The sequence below is a fragment of the Coccinella septempunctata genome, chromosome 1 (assembly GCF_907165205.1).
Source record: "Coccinella septempunctata chromosome 1, icCocSept1.1, whole genome shotgun sequence".
Taxonomy (NCBI): Eukaryota; Metazoa; Arthropoda; class Insecta; order Coleoptera; family Coccinellidae; genus Coccinella; species Coccinella septempunctata.
The window spans coordinates 15,051,866-15,073,509 of NC_058189.1; the positions used below are offsets into that span (position 1 = coordinate 15,051,866).

The following is a 21,644-nucleotide window of genomic DNA, read 5'->3' on the forward strand; positions in this document are numbered from 1 at the left end:
CATCCGGCATGCAAGAGGGACATTTTTACAGACGGGACGACAGTTAATTGATATATTGTACAGCAGGGACAGCATGGCTTAATCGGAATGCCCTGTTTCAAATAATCTTCGCGTTGGGGCGCTGCTCTATATATGATAATGAAATATATTTTAAGGGTCCGATAGGAGTTTCAGAGTTTCGGATAGAATTATTTGGAACTATCATTAGTATTCGAATCTAAATACACATTGATAAAGTTAGAAACTGGTACATACTGGTTTTGAACTTTACCCTATATGCTAATCCGCAAAAAGGATCATGTGATCAGAACATCTAACCCGCTGTCGGATTTCGCAAAATTTGTTACGAAAAAAGGAATGTAGCAAAAGCGAATTTTTTTTTCTAGCGTTATAAAAATAATTGGTAAAAATTTCAACAGAAGTTCACAATTTTCATACGTAAGATACATGACTCTTGAATGGATCGTGGTTCATGTTTTTTCTTTTCGTAAAAAGATTCTACCTTTTTCAGTAAGATGAATAAATCACAGAATCTCAATATTTTTATTAATTCCCTTTAAATATTGAATTGATTTGGTCATTATTGAATACTGAATAATTGAATTACATGAGAATAACTATTCATCAAATTAAAAAGGTCCGACAATTTGCCTTTGACTGATGCATACCTAACGTGACCAGACGTCCCGTTTTGAACAGAACTGTCCCGTTTTTTGATTGCTTGTCCCGGTGTCCCCGAACTGAACTCCGGGATGCAAAAATGTCCCGTTTTCGAAAACCGCGCTAAAATTAAAGAGCTGGCCGGTGAATATCTGGAGCAGTGGACTTCCTTACCAAAGAAATGGAGATATTTTATTGGGTAGATTTCAAAACATTAATATATTAATTGAGAAGGAATATATTGACTCTAATAAAGATTCTGACGGATTTTCATTGATTTCAAACTATGTACAGGGTGGGCAAAATTCGTGGTCTACTGAGGGGATCTCGAGAACTATAGCAGCTAGAAGAAAACGGATGACACATTCTCCAGCTCTTTTTTCATGACTAATCCAAATGTGAAAACAGAACCGGGCTATCATTCCAAAATTTTAAGTCATAAAAAAAAATTGTGATTTTCACGATTTCGAAAAGTTCTCATAACTTTTTTGTCTTTGATGTTACAGATCTGAAACTTGAACCTTCTTAGTCACTTTTATACGTAGATTCTACTGAGAGAACTTCTTTTTCCAATTCAAAAATAACAAATTCAATGAAAGTTTGCATTTAACGAAACGAAAGTTCGCCTACTGTTTCGAATTGAAACAGTAGAGAGAACTTTCCGAAATCGTCAAAATTCCATTTTTTGCTATTTTTGCTAATTAATCAAAAACGGTTTTCCCCATTCTTTGTTTCTCTGAAAAAGAGCTCGAGAATGTGTCATCCGTTTTCTAGCTGCCATAGTTCTCGAGATTCCCTCAGTAGACAACGAATTTTGCCCACCCTGTACATCACAGAGCAAAAAATAATCGAATGGAATAATTTAAAGGTTTCCACGGAAACTCGTTGAGTGGAAGTATCCAAACATTTTCACACCAACAATCTTCGGCGTGAAAACTTTAGTATATTAATGGAATATATTTTATGTTTGCCGGCTACAAGTGCTCCAGTAAAAAGAGTATTTTCTAATTGTGGACATCTGAAAATACCCAGTTACAAATTCCCTTAGATTAGGAAAGGGAGTCTTGTCTCTAAGCAAATTCCAGTTCTAAAGACGATGTTGATAACTAAGGTGAATATAGAAAAAACGTGCCAAGAGTTCCACTCTTACTTAAAATCATCACAAGCAGTATTGAAGGAAATTTGATCCTCTGATAAATATAAATACAACTAAACATTTGGGACATGTTTTTTATTTGTAATACCTAATACATAGTTTAATTTTCTGTGAATAAATAAATTGATTTTTTTTTCATTGAATACCCGTTATATATACATATATATTGACCCAAATAAACCAGTGTCCCGTTTTGAGTCAGAAAATAAATGGTCACGGTATGAATACCGAACTCCAAGTTTTTGGGATGCTACAAGAGTAGGTAATTAAGCTTTTCAATTTCCTTTTTCCATGGTGGTTATTCTGTAATTGTAACTGAACGCACCTTCATTCCTCAAACATGACTTTGATTTTCAGTCGTTTTCAACATATTTTAGTATAGAATAATAGTTCGGGAGCCCACGATGCTAAATCGGGATTTACTCGAGCGTCGTGGAAACCTAGTGGATTTTGAAGATTAGATGGTAAAAAGAAAAAAAGGGTTTATGAAGTATACACTTTCAGCGGTGGGGAAAGCGTATACAGGTTCTCAAAGATGTAAAAAAAAAATCGTCAGGTGTACATACCCGAGCGTATCAGATTAAGGTATTGTATATGCCCTACGTGTCTCTGATAATGAATTCACGCTTATCTGACAATTTGCGCGGTGGGGCTGACCGTACGGAAGAGTTGGAAATGGCAAAAAAAATTCTCGAACGTGTCAGATTTTTTGGGGATATGTTAATTGGACCCAAAGGAAGCTACTTTTCAAGGGACTAACAATTTGGACGTGACACAAGGTCCTTTGAAAATGCAAAGAAAAATCGTTACTTGTACATACTCGAGCGTGTCAGATTTCCATACAGGTGGTTAATCTGGGTGTTGTAGACGTGTTGACCCATAAATATGACACTAATCAGGGGGGGTTTTCTTAATCTGACACTTTGAAGATGATGAAAATGCATTTTTTTCGAATATCTCCTTGCCTGTACCTCTCTAATCGTTTTTGTATTCATAATGAGAGTTGTAGATAATAAAATTCTATACAACTTCCGTCTGAAGCAATTTTGCCTACTCTTAACCGTTTTCGAGTTAGAGGGCGGTAAGTACGAGGAGCTTAGCCACACAAAATAAAGGTTAAGGTCAATGTAATCTAGATTAATCGCCATATATCTCAAACGCTTGAACGTAGAAAAAATTGCTTGAGACAACACTTGTAGGAAATATTATGCTTTACAACTTTTATGATGAATGCGGAAACGATTTGAAGCCCAGGGGAGGAGATAATTCGAAAAAACTGATTTTTGTGACCTTTATAGCGAATTTTTATTGTTTCGGATTGCTGAAACTGTCAAATTATATTTTTTCCGTTATTCTTGAATAATTTGCTTCAAAATACAAAAAAAAACGCCAACGCGCTCGAGAATGTACACGTGACGTTTTTTATTTGCAACTTTGGTGCTCTCTCACACATTTTCGTCACGCCTAAATTGTCAGATTAAGAGAATATATACTCTTCAACATGTAATTAACCACATTTATTTTAATCTGACACGCTCGATTATGTACAATGATCGTTTTTTTTTTATTCTGACAGGCTGTTCTAGACAATTCGTCCTATATACAGGTCTAATTTTTGGTAGAGGTATTCTACAGGGTCCAAGGTTAATTTATATTAATCTGACACGCTCGAGTAAATCCCAAATTTCCCTCTTCAGCTCCCTAACTATAACGGTTTGAACGTGTACCACTAACAATAAACTTTTTATACTTCGTCGGTATGATTTCAATAATTTAAGAATGGAGATCCGTTCAAAGAGTAATAATTTAATCAAGATAGCTCAACATCGGATTCTTGTAATATTTTTTCTCATCCATTAAAATGAGTATTGTACAATATTCAATACATTTATATATGGCAATTGACAGCGGAAATATAAAGAAGAGGATGAGGTTTTATTAGGTCTACCATGAAGGTTCCAAACGCGAATTTCTAATGCAGTTTTAACATTTATTCACTTCTATTCCAGGAAACTATTCGGAATATTCATACATCCAATATTTAACACGTAAGTTTCGATATTCTGATGGAAATACAAATAACAGAAGTTTGGTATTTTCCGTCAACTGAGATGTTGAGAGAGTTAATGAATAAACAAATTCTTTGCTCTCAACATATAATATTGGAATTGTTGCTGCATTATACGCTATGGAAACAATAACAATTTTTAATACTAATTCTTGTGATATTGTGAACTTATCATTGTGAGTGGATCGGTGGGTTTCTGAAATTAATAAATTAGAAATTTGTAGTCAGACCCTTCCTGATTGAATGGGTCATGTCATTAGGCCGCTCTTTGTTAGAATGCCCCCATTTATAATTATTGTGGGTTGTTTAATCGCGTACGTTCGAAGAACAAAACATTCATGCACAATATAGGCAATTTCTAAATTTTATTGGAAATGGATACGACTATTGAATGTGTGAAATATGTGGCAGAAATGCAATGTGTTCTTGTTAATGGCGCCACCTGCATGAAAATTCGACAGGTGAGTACTAAAATATATGATTCTATAATGGTTGATTGTGAACGATATTTATGGTAACAGTTACACTCGATAACTAAACTCGCAGGGAATAATTGCTGTACTGAATAACATAGTTTCGGAATATTTGACAATTTTACATTTTTTCATTCAATATGGATTAATTTACAGGCTGCAGATATCTGTAGATACGAATCGGTTTCGGTCAATCGAAATGATTTTTATGAAGTTCCTCAAGTTGTCCTTTCGTTAATTTTGGAGAATTTCATTAATTTTCGAATATTATCCTGTTTCTTTTTATTTATTGAGAATTTTTTTCATCATCTTTTTTTTCTGTTTTTCTTCGCTTGAACTGAATGTGTTTTGAAGAAATGTATAAGAGAATTGATTAAATCTTTCCATCTACTGGAGAAGACATTTTTAGTGCATACTAGAAAAGGGTATTTGGAAATTAAACAAACTTTGAAGAAAATTAATTCGTTATGGATAGTCGACAGAAATTTGAATATGGTGATCTATTATTAGAAGAACAAATGTTGAGTTGTTTGAGATGGAATAGATTCGAGTCGATTCGGGGTTATTGTTATCATGTTATTTAGTATCCAAGGGGTAGTAGTTGGGTTGGCAGTCAAAAGGAGCAGTTCTTTATTGTCTCGGCCAAGCTTTCGGACATAGTCATCTCCTTCTTCAGGTAAACTTAATTATAATTATTTAGTCTTAAGGCAACTAAATTAATAAATCCATATACATATTAACGAACTATTGCAAAAACCAATTTGTTTTATTAGACTCAATATACAGGGTGTTTCCTAATTGAAGGTCAATATTTATGGAGGTGATTTTTGAGCCCATTTTGAGAAAAAAACTTTATATGAACATATGTCCTGAACGTCTTACCTTTTGAGATATAGGGTGGTAAAGTTTTCAAAAATAAATAATTTATTATCAATATCTACAATACCACTTCAAATATTTTAATGACATTTGTCATGTATACTATGAATCAAGAGGTATTTTTTAATGTATCACTTTTTCGTAATTTCCACCAGTGGCGTTCGTACTTAATTTGACATACCTATTTTGGCAGACATTGATGGTACGCCACAGATTTTTCCTGAAATAAGAATTGTTTTTGAAATTCCCAATCATTTCTTATCAATGTTGATCACTTGACTTCTTTCAATCCGATTCACGGTTTCCACTTAAAAAAATAGAAACCACTGACTGTCTAAATAATGCCACCCTGTATCTCAAAAGGTAAGACGGTTAGGACATATGTTCATATGAAGTTTTAAAAATCACCCCCATAAATATTGACATTCAATTAGAAAACACCCTGTATATTGAGGCATAAAAAATGGCAGGATTTCATATGGGCATATCGAAAAATATGTTAGAAGAACTCAAACACAAACAACAAATCGCACACTGTGCTAAAATAAAGGTTTAAATCCATCAGTATTATTTACGGGGTAAATTCTTAGTTTGAAACATTCAGAATGTCACGGTTTTTATAAAATTATGATGGATAAACGGTCATTCATTGATTGTATCAATACTTTTCCAATTCTTTTCCAATGGGGACCTAACGAACGTTGAAAGGTTGATTTATTAGTCAAAGATCTATAAAACCCATTATTTATACAGCTGAGAACTCTCAAAGTTGAAATTTCAGTAAGACTTTGCTATAATATAAATACCTTGTCTTCATTTGGTATAAATTAACACAGGATGTGGCAATATTTGTTAAAAGTTCTCATTTTAAAAATAAACATCCAATATTCAGTGTCATAGACAGAAAACTACATCAAGAAAAAATAACATTTACCCTATGGAGTAGAATATCCTGAACACGGTCTCCACAATTGAATTTCCATGTACTATTCCCATCTGCAATTGAAATCGCAATGGAAACGTTCCACATTAATCGACGCAACCACTTCAGTGATGTTCAACCGATATTTGCAAAAATATTCTTTTTTTTTTCAGCTTGTTCATTTTGTCTCCCATTCCTTGACTGTTGTCATTATTTCCGACCTATTCATGGAACAACCTCACATGCCAAGCGTCATTATGATGTTTGGTCATCCCTGTGCTGTTTGCTCTTTCATTTATTGACCTTTGATGTTCGACCATCAAATAACTCACAATGTAGGTCACCAACGCGGTAGGGCATTCATTCAAAATGTAACAGATTCCTCTTTGTACTGACACTTTGACAGTTTTATCGAATTTTTCATCTTGTTTACTCAATTATTCGGAACCCCTTTTCAGATTCGAATCATAAAAAATTCATGTTACAAGATGGTTTTTAATATTTCCCTTTTCCATCTTTGACTCCGACGCGAATTTATCTCAAATAAATTTCCATTATTCTAAAAAAAAAATTGTACTGAACTTTCTCCATAATCAATAAAAAATATTTTATTATTAATTTATGTATAAAATTTGCCGTTTCGAAATACATTAAGCAGAAAAATCGATAATCTACATTTGCCTCGAGAGACATACAAGAAGAAGAATAATGTTATATTCTTCCCTTACTGATTCGGAAACAAAAGATGACCATCCGATACGATTCACAAGTATTATTCCACACTAAAATAAGGGGCAGTTATCTCCCAAACTAAGGGATGGCTGCAACCCCTCCAAGACGTAGGAACTTCAAGTGGCATAGCTAATGCCCTGTGATGATTATGCCCATCAAGCTCAACATATTAGATAAGGATACTACATGATAAGTTTGTGATCGCGAGGATTCCTTATCTGGAATATAGTTTATTAATTAACTGCAGGATAAGAAACTGAAACTAATTATCCTCTCAGCACGCAATAAGATCGTTTAACAATCTAATAGTAACCTGCCTCAAGTTGATTAATTGCCCCAAGTATGGAGCTCTTTGGAAATTACAAAATCAAAATGATAACAATCGTGTTCGGTTGGTCGCTTGCTGGTTGTTCGCATGTGTAAATCAATGAAGAATAGTAGAACCAGAGGGTATGTTATTAGGATCATATACATGACGTTTTTGGGGCAACTTATCATCTAGTGGCAGCTAAATGCAAATTGCGAGGAACTAGCTCTTCATGACGTCGGATTACAGGATAGAACACGTAATCAACAACTGGTATCTCCAGGAAAATATGTTCAGGCTGAAACCGATGCTATATTGCAACATGATTCGCTAAATGAATGTCCATACATCCATACATTTTGTTGAAAAATCTACAATGAAAATATGAATAGACAAACCAACATCGGCAAATGAAATCAGAGAAATAATTAAAAGTTTGAAGAAGAGGAAAGCTCCCGGAAGCAATAAAATAACGAATGTTATGTTAAAGAAATTACCTAGAAAAGGTATAGCCGCTCTACCACTACCCAGAAAAATGGAAAACAGCAGCAAAAAGTCATAGTGTTCAATAAACCATTCAAAGAGAAGAAGTTCCCACAAAACTACAAACCGATAAGTCTACTGTCGGCGTTAGGAAAAGTAGTAGAAAGAATTATCGTCACGAGGCTAAATGAGGAAACCGAAAATCTGACACCAGAACAGTTCGGATTCAGAAGAGAGCATTCAACAGAGCAACAATTATTAAGGCTCACAGAATACATTACAGAGGGATTCTAACATAAACAAGCTACAGGTCTTGTTTTACTTGACATCGCCAGAGCATTCGACAGAGTATGGCATGAAGGATTAATATATAAGATGAGATGTGCTGGATATTCGATCAAAATATGCAAGTTGATCCGGAATTATCTCAAAAATAGAAGGTTTTACGTGAAAGTGGAAGGAGAATGCTCCACAACAAGAGATATAGAGGCTGGAGTACCCCAAGGGTCAGTACTTGGGCCACTTCTGTACAGCATTCACGATATTCCGAAGAATCCAAGAACCATACTAACGTTATATGCTGACGACACAGGCATAGCAACTCGACACCGCAACCCAGAAATAATAGAACGAGTTCTACAAGAAACGATTGACGAAACAGATGACTGGTGCATAAAGTGGAAAATCAAGCTCAATGGACAAAAGAGCCAAGCAATATTACTACAGAAAAGAAGACTGCGACTCACAACGAATCTAGAAGTTGACGGCGAAGAAATCGACTGGAAAAATGAAGCCAAATATTTAGGAATAACACTTGACGAAGAACTTATTTGGAAAAGTCATATCAAACAAGCAATCGACAAAACGAAAGCAGCGATGAATAGACTCTACCCTCTAATAGGAAAAAGAGGCCACATGTCGAAAGAGACAAAATTAAAGATAATCAAAGCCGTTGCAAGCCTCAACTGACTTATGGATCTGTTGCCTGGGGTTTCGCGGCAAAGAGCCATATCAAAAGAATTCAGGGACCTAAAATGGGAAACCATAACGGAATTCATGAACAGAAAAGCAGAGAAATTATTCGAAACAGCGAAAAACCATTCGAATCAAGAACTCAGGAGACTAGTGGACTACGACCCAGAGGAAGACAAAAGGAGAATGCGAATTTACCGAAGGAGACCAAGAGATCAATTAAAAAGAGATTAAAATAACAACTGAAACTTATTGAAAAATTCAATAAAGTGTTAATCCAATAGAGGATAAACACATAAATCCCAGCACGATAGTGAGCGAGAAGAAAACCGACTAAGAGATGAACGGTTTATAGGCAAATGCCCGGAACCAAAATTCAAGAAGCAGTTAAGGGTTTTTAGTGGGTCTCGAGCTCAGGAGAGTGAGAATCCCCACACTTGTTTCCCCTCAGGAGAGGGTGGTTCGTCTGACTTGCAGATTTTCCTCCTGCTACACAAAAAAAAATCTACAATGAAAATGAAGATTTCATTACTAGCTATCGTTGACTTCGAAGGATATAAACGATTTTGAATTTACGATAAATAAACCCTATTACTCGAACAAAATGGAATTCAAGATGTGTTTTTTCTTAGTCATCTTCAGTACCTCACCCCGAATTTTAGTGTGATCCCGATTGTTGAATATTCATCGATATATAACTATTTCCAGAAAACGCGCCTTTCATTCGAATGTCCCATTTACCTGTAATAATTCAGAATCGTTTCGAAGCAGAGAAAGCGGCAAAACCCGAAAACCCTAATGCCTTATTTGCAAGTCTTATAATCCCCTTCAGAAATTTATTTCGCAGGCCTTTTCAAGAAGGAATAGGTATACTCGTTTCATTTCGATATTAGGACCCACTTCCTGTATTTGTATGATACATGAGTGTTTTTTTTTGTCTGCTTGAGATCATAGGTACTGTATTGAAAGATGAATAGCCTAGTTGCATGGAGTGAATTCCAATAAATTGATTTTTCCATACATCATGTCTCTGTTAATAATTGATTAAGTCACAAGCTCTCCCTGTTGGGAAGGGATAAAAATGAAACAGTAGGTACTTACTTGTTTTCAATTGCTGAATAAATGCCATAGTATACACACTTCTTGAAATCTTCTCATGAGTAACTGAAATATCAATGAATGGAGTCCAAACCATTCACACTGACCCATAGACTTATTACATATAAGTCTGGATGCTAACCGAAGATATTTTGGATTTTGTTCTCTTTGTTTAAGTCTTGGTTCGGTTCAATCCATCCTATGCTATATGGTTAAGCCCATGAGTTCATACTAAGAATATCCAGGGAAGTTACAGATCATGGGAGAATTAAGAATTATTCTCCGACTAAGAAGAGAAAACAAGCATAGAGAAAACATTCACTATTATGCTAAGTAGAAAGAAGGATTGGGAAAGGGAACCCACCTCTTCGCATCCACAGAAGTAATATTAATTAATGGTATGCAAATGGTTCGAAAACCACTACAGAGAATGAGGCAGGAATATTCAGGGCTTGCACCAGATGCTCACTATCGCTAAACCGCTGTCCAAATGTCTTTCAGGCAGAAATATTTGCAAACGAAAGATGCGTGGAAAGAAGCCTGGAAAGGAACTGAAACATAGCAATTCATTTTGACACTCAGGCTGCTGTCAAAGCACTGAACTAACGATTCTAAGATGGTTCGGGATGCCGAAGAAAACTGAACTTGCCAGAAAAGGAGTACAAACTCCTTTCATTGGCCGGAAAACTTTCTGTGGTATAGGAAAACATAGCTACAAGAAAAAGTTTCAGGAGAAGGAAAACCTAAAAGGAAAGGAACTTAAACATAGCAATTCATTTTGACACTCAGGCTGCTGTTAAAGCACTGAACTAACAATTCTAAGATGGTTCGGGATGCCGAAGAAAACTGAACTTGCCAGAAAAGGAGTACAAACTCCTTTCATTGGCCGGAAACCTTTCTGTGGTATAGGAAACATAGCTACAAGAAAAAGTTTCAGGAGAAGGAAAACCTAAAAGGAATTACTCTGAAAGAATCTTCTGAGACTGAAACACTCCAAAGAGTTCATTGGGAACTTTAACATTGCGAAATCTAAGAAGCACCTCAGCAAGAATCATGAATGGATCACGCCTTCATGGATTAGTGCAGGTAAATAATAAACGAAATTAATTCAGTTGCATAATATCCGCCGATAATTAAATCAACAAATGTTACGATCTAAATCGAACCAACTACCATCACTCTAAGCATTTCCAGAAATTCCATTTCGCCGGCGAGGAGTAGATGCTGACCATGGTTTCGGTCTCATTTGACCTCGTCACAGCAACATAACTCATTCATCGACGAAACTGGAATTAATTGCCGACTCCTGTTCCTGTTTTTCTTTCAGATGTCACTACGATGTATTTGTACATCATATCCACTAGTGACATAGAATAAAGGCAATTCATTCCAGTTTCGTCGGCGGAGGATTTATGTTGCTCTGACGAGGTCAAATGATACCGAAACCATGGTCAGGATGTACTCTTTGACGCCGAAGTGGAATTTCTGGTAAGGTTACCATAGTTTGTCAGTTCGATTTAGTTGATTTAATAATGAGGCGGATGTTATGCATCTGAATTAGCTTTGTAAGAATATGCTACACCTCCCTACTGAATTTCTTGCAGGGCATTTTGGCCTCAGTAAGCACCAACGGAAACAGGTCTGATTCGGGGGATCACAATAGATCTTAAGGTCGCAATGCCACCCCCTTTGCTAGAATCGGAGAAATTAATTATATTCTTTCAGATAAATATATGTTACCGGCAATGTGTATGATTCGGGCATTCTATACAATGCCCAAGCAATGTAGGTATAGAATGCATTTGTCCATTTCATACTTTACCTCGGCATTGTATACAATTCCTAGGTATTATATAGAATGCCTGCTGATCTGCCAGGAAGTGTGAAATGAAATGATTCAGGTGTGAATTCATTATCTTATCCGAATGGGTATATACAGGGTGGGCACAGTTCGTTATCTACTAAGGGGATCTCGAGAACTAGGTATAAGAGCTAGAAGAAAACGGATGACACATTTCTGAATTTTTTTTTTTCGGTGAAACAAAGAATGGTGAAAACCGCAGCCTTCTACTATTCTCCGTTTTCAAATTATAAGCAAAAAATGAGATTTTGCTGATGATTTAGCAAAGTTCTCATAACTTTTTTGTCTTCGAAATTATAGATCTGAAACTTTAACCTTCTAAGGCACTTTTATACGTAGAATATAGTGACAAAAGATTTTTTCCCATACATAAATATCAAATTCAATAAAATTTTGCATTTAAAAAAACGAATGATTCGATAATGATTCGAAATGAAAAAATATTTTGAGCTCGTCTTTGGATTCTAAGTAAAAAGTGCCTGTAGAACATTCAAGTTTCAGATCTGTAACTTCAAAGACAAAAAAGTTATGAGAACTTACCGAAATCGTCAAAATCTCATTTTATGCTAATGACTCAAAAACGAAGAATCGTAGATAGCTACGATTTTCACCATTCTTCATTTCCATGAAAAAGAGTTCGCCAATGAGTCATCCGTTTTCTTCTAGCTCTTATAGTTCTCGAGGTCCCAACCCTGTAACTATTCATTATGTTTTGTAATACAAAATCGACTGCATTCAAAATACAAGTGTTTTATAAACCGTGTAGAATGATCTCAAAGGAAGGCATTTAAAATTTTAGTGGAAGCCCTGGATGAACGACTATGTTCCTTCGGAAGTATCGGGATCAGTTGAATATTCATTCATATTAACCCCCGAGGAATTGAGGGTTATCGGCTTTACACGTTAAAACTTGAAATACGGTATAAATAACGATCCTTGATTACTGTTACGGTATAATAATTGTTGCATGAATTTTAATTTCTTCGAGTAATTCCGAAATATTTCCCGGAATTTTACTGCCGAGACTCCCGCTGTATCGCCTGACTTTGAATACGGGGAGGCAATTAAAGACATTGCTACTTTACATAATTATAGCACTGCCCCAACTGCTTTGCTATGAAGAACAATGTCTGTTTGGAATTTCTAGACACGTCAACTCGGAAGAAAAGCAACTACATAAAACGGCGTACTTTTGATTAACGTCACGTAATGGCCAGGAAAACGTAAGGAAAGTCTGCCTGAATGTGTTATTGTTGAGAAGAATAACCATTTTTCGCCTTGCCGTTCTGAATATTTCATACCGGGGTGCATGCTAAGGCTTTGTACATGTATTACGATTTTTCTTGCGGAAGTGTCATTGTTATTCAGGAATTTCTCGATGTTCACTGATTTAGGTACATATACTCCATTCAAATATATTTTAGCAGTCGGTTGGCCATGAAATAATTTTCTCAAGTTTTTGTAACTAGAACGGAGTAAGGTTGTCACTCATGAAATGTCGTTAATGTCATAACGCCGTTGCCACAACTAATATCAATTTTTATACGAAAATGCCGAAAGTGATTGAGAAAAGAGACAGGAAGTGCTATTTAGAATTCAGGTCCGTTCATTCAAATAGTTATACCCTGATATTCCAAAATCCACAATACTTCAGACGGTAGCGAACATATTGTAATAGAATTTATACAATGTTTCATCTGAATCTAAACGACTTATATTTCAGCTGAATATTTCCACCATCAGAAAGATTGTGAATGAAGAGGATGACAAAAAAGTGGTGGCCGAGGTGATGGCATTTGAGAATTTTATTTTTTTTTATTTTAATGCGAAAAGTTTACTACAGGATTTTCGATGAATGTCATCGTACAATAAGTTCCCAAAAATTGATTCATTTGACTTGTCCTATACATTGTAAATGTCTCAATGTACCAATAAATACCTAACTATTATTATTATATCAATGTATTAAAAATAAACAGCCATAAATAGGAGAGAATGATAAAAAATTTCCTTCTATTGGGAGACCCAAAAAAGGCATTTGAGAATTTTATGTTTGAGTGAATTAATAAAAGTTTACTACATGATTTTCGATTAATGTCATTGTAGAAAATTGATTTTTCTATTTTTCATTTGACTTGTCCTATACATTGTAAATGTCTCAAGGACCAATAAATACCTAATTATTATTATTATATCAATGTATTAAGATGAACAGCCACCAATACGCGCCAGTTGTCCTGTTAATTGTTTATTCATGTGAAATTTTTATTCAAAGGTGAAGTTCATCTTGACTTGAAACTTCCTTTAATTCCTTTTACTTACATTGATGCAGGATGATTTTTGTTGAAGAATTTAACATTCTTATAATTATCTGTTGATTCCTTCGGGAGATAGCCATTTCCAACCACTGCATCATATGCATTTCATCTTCGGGTTAATATTTTTGAAATCTACAATAATTGATGTAACGTATTCAAACTTTATCCAAAGAAGATAACGAACATTAACTCTCCTCAAGCTAGTGCATATTATGATATTATACTGATCTCTTGTATTTTCCATGCAAATAACTGGATTTGGTATGCCTTCAATCAGTGTATAAACTTCAATTATGTTCGTCACATATTTTCGACTTCATATTTTCCGAAGAGATTCGACATTGTGATAAAATACGTAATAACAGAAACTTTTCCATAGAACGGGCAATATAGCGTTGATTTAAAACCCAAAAATGTTTTGACGAGCTTCATAACCCCACATTTTCGTATTATACAGTGTGGAATGTGTCAAATTTCCATGGCCAACCGAGTACTAAAATAAAAGTGAATGAAGTATAATAACTCTAGCATTCCTTGACATTTTTGCTCTTATTGATCAGTTGATATTTGTCAGATCACTTTATGATTTCTCTTCGTTCAAACTTCCACTGTGCCAAAGAGCCAATTAGTTTAATCTGTTATTTGTTTGGTCCAATTTGTAAGATTTTTGCCTTGTGAGGACGTAAATGGCTCGTTGGATAACAACTGTCCCTTCGAGTAGTTTTCTTTAACAAGCATTGTTACTTAAACTTGGATAATGTACCTACACTTGGAACAGATACAAAGTTTTGAAACTTTTCGAATGAAGTTGATATACAATTCAAACATGCCTAGTTAGTTTTTTTATGGATTAATTGTACGATTTTTCAGATAACGATATTGGGATTTTGTTTACCAGGTGCAGCCAGAGGCGGTTCGCATCTGACAGAAATCACATTTCAATTAAGGCCATTTCTCAATAAATTTTCATCATGATTTCTATTAGTTTCATTCCATTTTTTAATACTATACTCCTTAAACATTTCCTAATGCTTATATACCTTGCAGGTGTAATAATAGTACATTCGGTATACAGCGTATCCCCGTTTTGTAATAAATTCCGTATTTTAATTATTGGATTCATTCTTGAAAATACTGACACGACTACAATGATAAGCACCGAAAGTTTCATTCCCCAATCGTCAATAGTTTCAATCTATTTTCATTTCAAGAAAAATGATGTGGAGAATATCAGACTTCTGAGTATTCAATAAATTCGATTTTCCAGAAATTGTAACTGTGAAAAAAATTTTAATTAGTGAATTCACAAAATTAATTTTCAATATTTATTTCAGATCCTCCGGAAATTGTCACAAAGCCAAGGAATCTCCAAGTGAAGCATGGCGGAATAGCAGCTTTTTACTGCGCAGCTAAGGGAGTTCCCCCACCAGTGATCCAGTGGAAGAAGAATGGGAAACGAGTTTCAGGTAAATAATACTTCACATAGACAATAGACGCTATGTTGGGAGATTGAAATAGAGAGCTGAGAGAATCATTTTTGTCAATGATACACAATTTTAGTTAGTTTTCGAGAAAAAAAACTGAAAGTAAATTGGATGAATATTTCCAAAATGGATATTTGAAATTAAGAATAATACCTATACAAAATAGAACTTTCAGTTAATTTTCTATCAGTTCACAGTAGAATCTATTTTCCTCAATGTTATCGAAAACTTTTCATCCTTCTTCAGATTCCAACGAAGTTTTTCATTTATTTATTTATTCCTTTTTTTATATTCAAGTGTTATAATTTTTTTTATTTTATGTTAGCGACTAGACTGATTATTAGTTGAACACAAATATTCAAAATGAATTCAGTAGTTTAAGAGTTATTGAATATTTGTATTCAACTAGTAGTATTTTCGTCAGTTTAGTCGCTAACATAAAATGAACAAAACAAAAAATATAAAACTTTACCAAGCAACTCATTCTATTCGTAATTTTTAATTTCATGTTCCCCACGAAAGTTTATGACTCGTAAGTAAGAAAGCAGACAGGGTGTTTATTTTTGGCCCATACGAAAAAATAAAGTTTTCTAGACCTGTAAACACAAACTGATATTCATGAAGTCAATTTAATGGAGAACTCTGCAAAATGGAAATATATGAATTGTGATACCTACTTCTAATGAGATGTAATTTGATTACCTTGATACCGAAGTGGCTAGAAGTAGAATTGGTTCTGCCGTTTTTTTATTAAGAAATTACGAAATAATTTACAATTTGTGATTGGAGAGTACTGCAGTCAGACCATTATTCTTTTACTAATTATTTTTAAGGGAAATCCATGAATCCATGGATTTGTAATTTCGAAAGCAAGTCTCCCTATGCTTTTTTGAATTTGAAATCTTTCACCCTTTACGCTCCACACCCCTCTATTTTTTTTCAAATAGGAATATGTTAATTTTTTGACGTGCTGTATATCATCACAATCCATTTATTCGTATTTGAAAAAAAAGTAGAGGGGTGTGGAGCTTAAAGGGTGAGAGATTTCAAATTCAAAAAAGCATAGGGAGTCCTGCTTTCGAAATTACAAATTTATGGATTCGTGGATTTCCCTTTATAATAATTAGTAAAAGAATAATGGTCTGATTGCAGCACTCTCCAATCACAAATTGTAAATTATTTTGTAATTTTTCAATATGAAAGCGGCACAAGCAATTCTACTTTTAGCCACATCGCTGAATAAGTAATTAAGTAGAGGGGTGCGGGGCGTATGGGGTGAGAAATATCAAATTCAAAAGAGCATACGATAAATTGCTTTTGAAATTAAAAGTCTAGGGGTGTCACTATTTCCCTGAATAATTCTTCGTACAAGAATTATTGACAAGTTACTTTACTTTTTTGGCACGCTGCATCTTCTTTTGAATGTAAGTACAATACATTATTAGTTATCAAACAAAAAAGCTTATTTATGAGTTTTAACAGAGGTCAGTGTAACTGGCACCCCTTTACAATTCAGCGTATGCTACAAGCTACAAGAGCTTAGGTAAAAACCTCAGTAAAAAGCCCTGTCTCCCCGTGAGTAGTGTGGTGATGACAAATTTCTTTACAGAATAAATTTTCAATACTGAAGGGCTCCTTTTCTATTGACATACAAATTTCTTTATCCTCTCTCCATCTCGAAATTAGGTATGAAACAAAAATCCAGAGCAGAAAAAGAGAAAGACTTGATGATAACTAGAGAAAGAATAATTAATCATGGTACATAACTTGTTCTCCAATTGCACTGTAAATAACATCATTTTTGCGTCAAAAATTCTCTGATGATTTTGGTGGAGGAACACTCTCATCATCAGAAATCCCTTCGGTATTGAAATAACTAATATTCTGTTCTTATTCAGTTGTTCGAGCAACGTTACAGGACCCTTATATTGAGGAATCATCTCCCATAGGTTAGAAAACAGGAAAAAACGCGAAAGAAATTCCAAGAACTTTTAACAATCCATTGACAATTTCTCGATACCATAAGGATCTCTGGGATTGTCGAGTTTTAATATAAATATTGTTTATTATATTTCATTCACCCATCGGTTAACTGCCCCTTACCTTCTGCAATAGATCGCTAAAACGGCTTCTACTGTGATTTGTTCATATCATTGTAAATCAACTATTACCGTAGGTATAAGTTGAGAATAAGAAAATACAATAATTTTTCTCCTGTCTGTAAAGATCTTCAAAAAAAAGTTAAAGTTTTGTTTTGAAGCAAATAATTACACTACCTGAATATTCAGTCGTTAGAGTTCTCTCAAGGAGTTTTCCTTCTTTTTCTTTTCCTTTTTTGAGATCTGACGATCTGTTAGCTTTGAGGTTGCTTCTGTATCTGCTCTTGGGAGGTGGATTGCCAGCTGTCGTTTTTTTTGTGGTCCCCCTGGCAATTTTTTGCCTACCGGTTTTCCTTCGAGAGCTATGCGAGGTAGTCTACTCTCCTCCATGCGTTTCACATGCGCGTACCATGTGCCATGTTGTTTCCTCTGTCTTCCCCATCTTATTACGTCCTGTACTTGCATTGCTGCCTTATGTTCGTGTTTCTAATTCGGTCTCTTCTGATCTTTCCGAGTATTGTTCTTAAGCTCCTCATTTCTGCCACCCTGAGCATGCTTTTAGTTATAACTTCTATTCTATAGGTCATTATTGGTCTGACAGAAGTTTTATAGATTTTTATTTTACTGTCTTTGCGCATGTATTGGTTCTACCAGACTATTTTCTTTAAGCATTCTGATTTGTTCACCTGACTTCTCAAATCCTTCCGGATCGTGGTGGCCTGACAGTTCTATTCCAAGATATTTAAATTGTGACACTTGTTCAATAATATTGTTTTCTACTATCAGTTTACATCTTGCCTGATCTTTTGCAAATGTTATACTTTCGGTTTTTTATGTAGATGTTCATGTTTAACCCTCGGTTGGCTTGATAGAATTTATGCAATTGTTTCTGCAGATCATCTTCTATTTCTGCTATGATTTCTGCATCATCGGCGTAGCACACCACGCTTATTTTGTTGTGTCCCATTCGATATCCCTTGGCGACCCTTGGTTGACATGGTTGATACTTGCTCTATGATACTATCCATTAGGAGATTGAATAGGAATGGACTGTCTTCTGTCTAATGCCTCCTGGGGTTGGTATATATCTTGTGTCAGATCATTGACTACTTTTACTTTAGTTTTATTGTGGACGTTTAGTTTTCGTATAATTGTCACTACTGTCTGGTACTTTTTTTACCTTTCAGTATGTTCATTATGTCGGTAAGGCGGGTTAAATAGATGATGTATGCGGGCGTGTTAAACTCTATAGATTGCTCTTTGATTTGTTCAATTATGAATATGGCATATGTTGTTGATCTATTTCGCCTGAAGCCTTGTTGCTGCTCCCTATTTGTGACCTATGCCTCCAGTTTCCCTATAGGATTTTAGTGACGAGTTTCATGGTTGTATTTAGTAGGGTTATGCCTCTGTAGTTTTCTGGGCGACTTTTTAGTCCTTTTTTAAAGATAGGTATTGTGATGCTCTTGTGCCATCTTTTCGGTATATCAGATGTCTCTCTTTTATTTTATAGCAGTTTGAGGTATTTGATCATTTCTGGGCCACCATATTTAATCATCTCATTTGTGATGTCCGGTCCTGGCGCTTGCGGCGGATCTCATTTGTTATGTTGACCGGTCCTGGCGCTTGCGCCGGATATCTCCTCTTCCTCGACTGTTATTTGTTATTTGTTATGTAGTTTACCATTGGGTTTGATTCTTCTGCTTCATATAGTTCTCTAAAGTACTTTTCCCAAATCTCAATATCAACTCTTCGTGTTTGCACGAGCTTTTTTCTGTTCTCAAGCATTTTCCATACCTTTCTCTGTGCTCCATATACAGGGTGTTCCTAAATTGAACGTACAAACCAAAAGGGGAGATTCCTTAAGTGAGTTTAAGAAAAAAAAGTCCCATAAACATGGGGTCGCAAACGTTTCGTTTTCGAGATACAGAGTGTTGAAGTTTGAATTTTTTTCAAGTTTTTTTCTCATAGTATCTACACTTCACAAGATATTCAACTGAAATTTGGCATAGATATTAAATTTTAGAGTTTTCACCACGTGACATGGCAATTTCGATAGAAGATCTACAGGGTGATATTTTTTCTGGAACACTGCCACCTGTTCTTCTGCAGAACTTTTTTTTGGTGAGCAACTGTTAATTTGAAAAAGTGTAAAAAGAAGCTTTGTTCTTATACTAAACTTTTCGGTCTCTTGTAGTTTTGTCGTATCTACCAACGATTTCGAGAAAAAAAAATTTTGAACGATTCTCTCGAAATTCTCGTGAAAATTCAAATTATGATGGGAAGGCCACTTTGTAAGCTGTGGTGAATGAATCACTCTGTAGATCTTCTATCGAAATTGCCATGTCACGTGGTGAGAACTCTAAAATGTAATGTCTATGCAAAATTTCAGTTGAATATCTTGTGAAGTGTAGATACTATGAGAAAAAAACTTGAAAAAAATTCAAACTTCAACACTCTGTATCTCGAAAACGAAACGTTTGCGACCCCATGTTTATGGGACTTTTTTTTCTTAAACTCACTTAAGGAATCTCCCCTTTTCGTTTGTACGTTCAATTTAGGAACACCCTGTATATCATGGTCCATGTCGCTAGTAAACTTAATCCAATGTTCTCTCTTAATTCCTTTGATTCTAGCATTCACTCTGTTCCTGACCGCTACATATTTCTGAAGGTTTTCTTGTGTTGGCTTGGTTTTGTAGTTCAGATAGCTTTCCTTTTATTGTTTTGGGAGGTCTTTGACTTCTTGGCAGAACCAAGGTTTTATATTGTTTTCAGCATTAATTTTCCAATCTCCCAAATTTTATGGGTTATTATTCCAGGTAACTTTTCTTCAGGAAATTTCACTTGAGATGGATGTCATAACAGTTTTCATATTTCATTTTGGAAAATATTAAGTGGTACAAACCTAAGCATCACTTTTAGAAATAGAATGTCTATAGAATGAATTTCACTTGCTCTTATTGTTTTGGAGCTATATGCCTTATCGAAACCTTAAACCCATCCTTTGTATTAAGTTAAGTTTTTTGTGCTAAACTAAGTTCACTTTCAGAATCTCAGACACGTTATCAAGTGAGGGAATTACCGGATGGCAGTTCTCTGCTACGTATAGAACCAGTGCGAATGGGCCGTGATGATGCAACATATGAATGCGTTGCGGAAAATGGTGTGGGTGATGCTGTGACCAAAGAGGCTACGTTGACAGTTTTCGATCGTAAGTAATTTTCCTAACTGGAATTTTCGTTAGAAACGAAGTTTATTATTTTATTGCTAGGGTTTAGCATAACTCGAGAAAGTTGTACTGAAAATTAATTGTAGGTACCTACAAATTACTATACTGAACGGTATTTGATAGTAAGACTCAAAATAATTTGATCCCCATTTCAATATTCAGCAGAATTTAGTATCCTTTATTCCTGGTGGGGTGAATAAGGTTATATCGAAAAATATCGAAAAGATTATTTGAATTTGGTCCTTTTTTAGCCGTGGCAATGCTTCCTTTATTGTTTGGTATTGTCTTACTTATTACTTACGTGTGTGTGTACTTTTGAGACCAACTCATTTGAGAAGTGAAGTACTCATAAGTTTTTTAGCGTAATACTTTGATTAACTGTCATTAACTTTGAATAAGATATATTCCATTCACTTTTATTTTAGCACTCGGTTGGCCATGAAAATTTGACACATTTCACTCTGTATAGTACGAAAATGTGGGGTTATGACGCTTGTCAAAACATTTTTGGGTTTTAAATCAACGATATGTTCCCGTTCTACGTAAAAGTTTCTGTTATTACGTATTGTACCACAATGTCGAATCTCTTCAGAAAATATGTGACGAACATAATTGAAGTTTATACAAACAGATTGAAGGCATACCAAATCCAGTTATTTGCATGGAAAATACAAGAGATCAGTATAATATCATAATATGCACTAGCATGAGGAGAGTTAATGTTCGTTATCTTCTTTGGCTAAAGTTTGAATACGTTACATCAGTTGTAGATTTCAAAAATATCAACCCGAATATTAGATGAAATGCATATGATGCAGTGGTTGGGAATGGGCATCTCCCGAAGGAATAAACAGATAATTACAAGAATGTTAAATACTTCAACAAAAATAATCTTGCATCA

The 21,644-nt window shown here is 34.9% G+C and overlaps 1 protein-coding gene across 1 annotated transcript in view; it reads left to right on the forward strand.

Annotated features, from left to right (window-relative positions):
• The window catches only part of LOC123308867 (tyrosine-protein phosphatase Lar-like), a 634,169-nt gene extending 613,429 nt beyond the window's left edge, over positions 1 to 20,740 (forward strand). The window contains exons 6-7 of the mRNA XM_044891689.1: positions 15,264 to 15,395; positions 20,564 to 20,740. Of these exons, the coding sequence (XP_044747624.1) occupies positions 15,264 to 15,395; positions 20,564 to 20,733 (302 nt within the window). The 3' untranslated portion in view covers positions 20,734 to 20,740. The remainder of the gene's footprint in view (positions 1 to 15,263; positions 15,396 to 20,563) is intronic.
• The last annotated feature ends 904 nt before the right edge of the window (positions 20,741 to 21,644 follow it).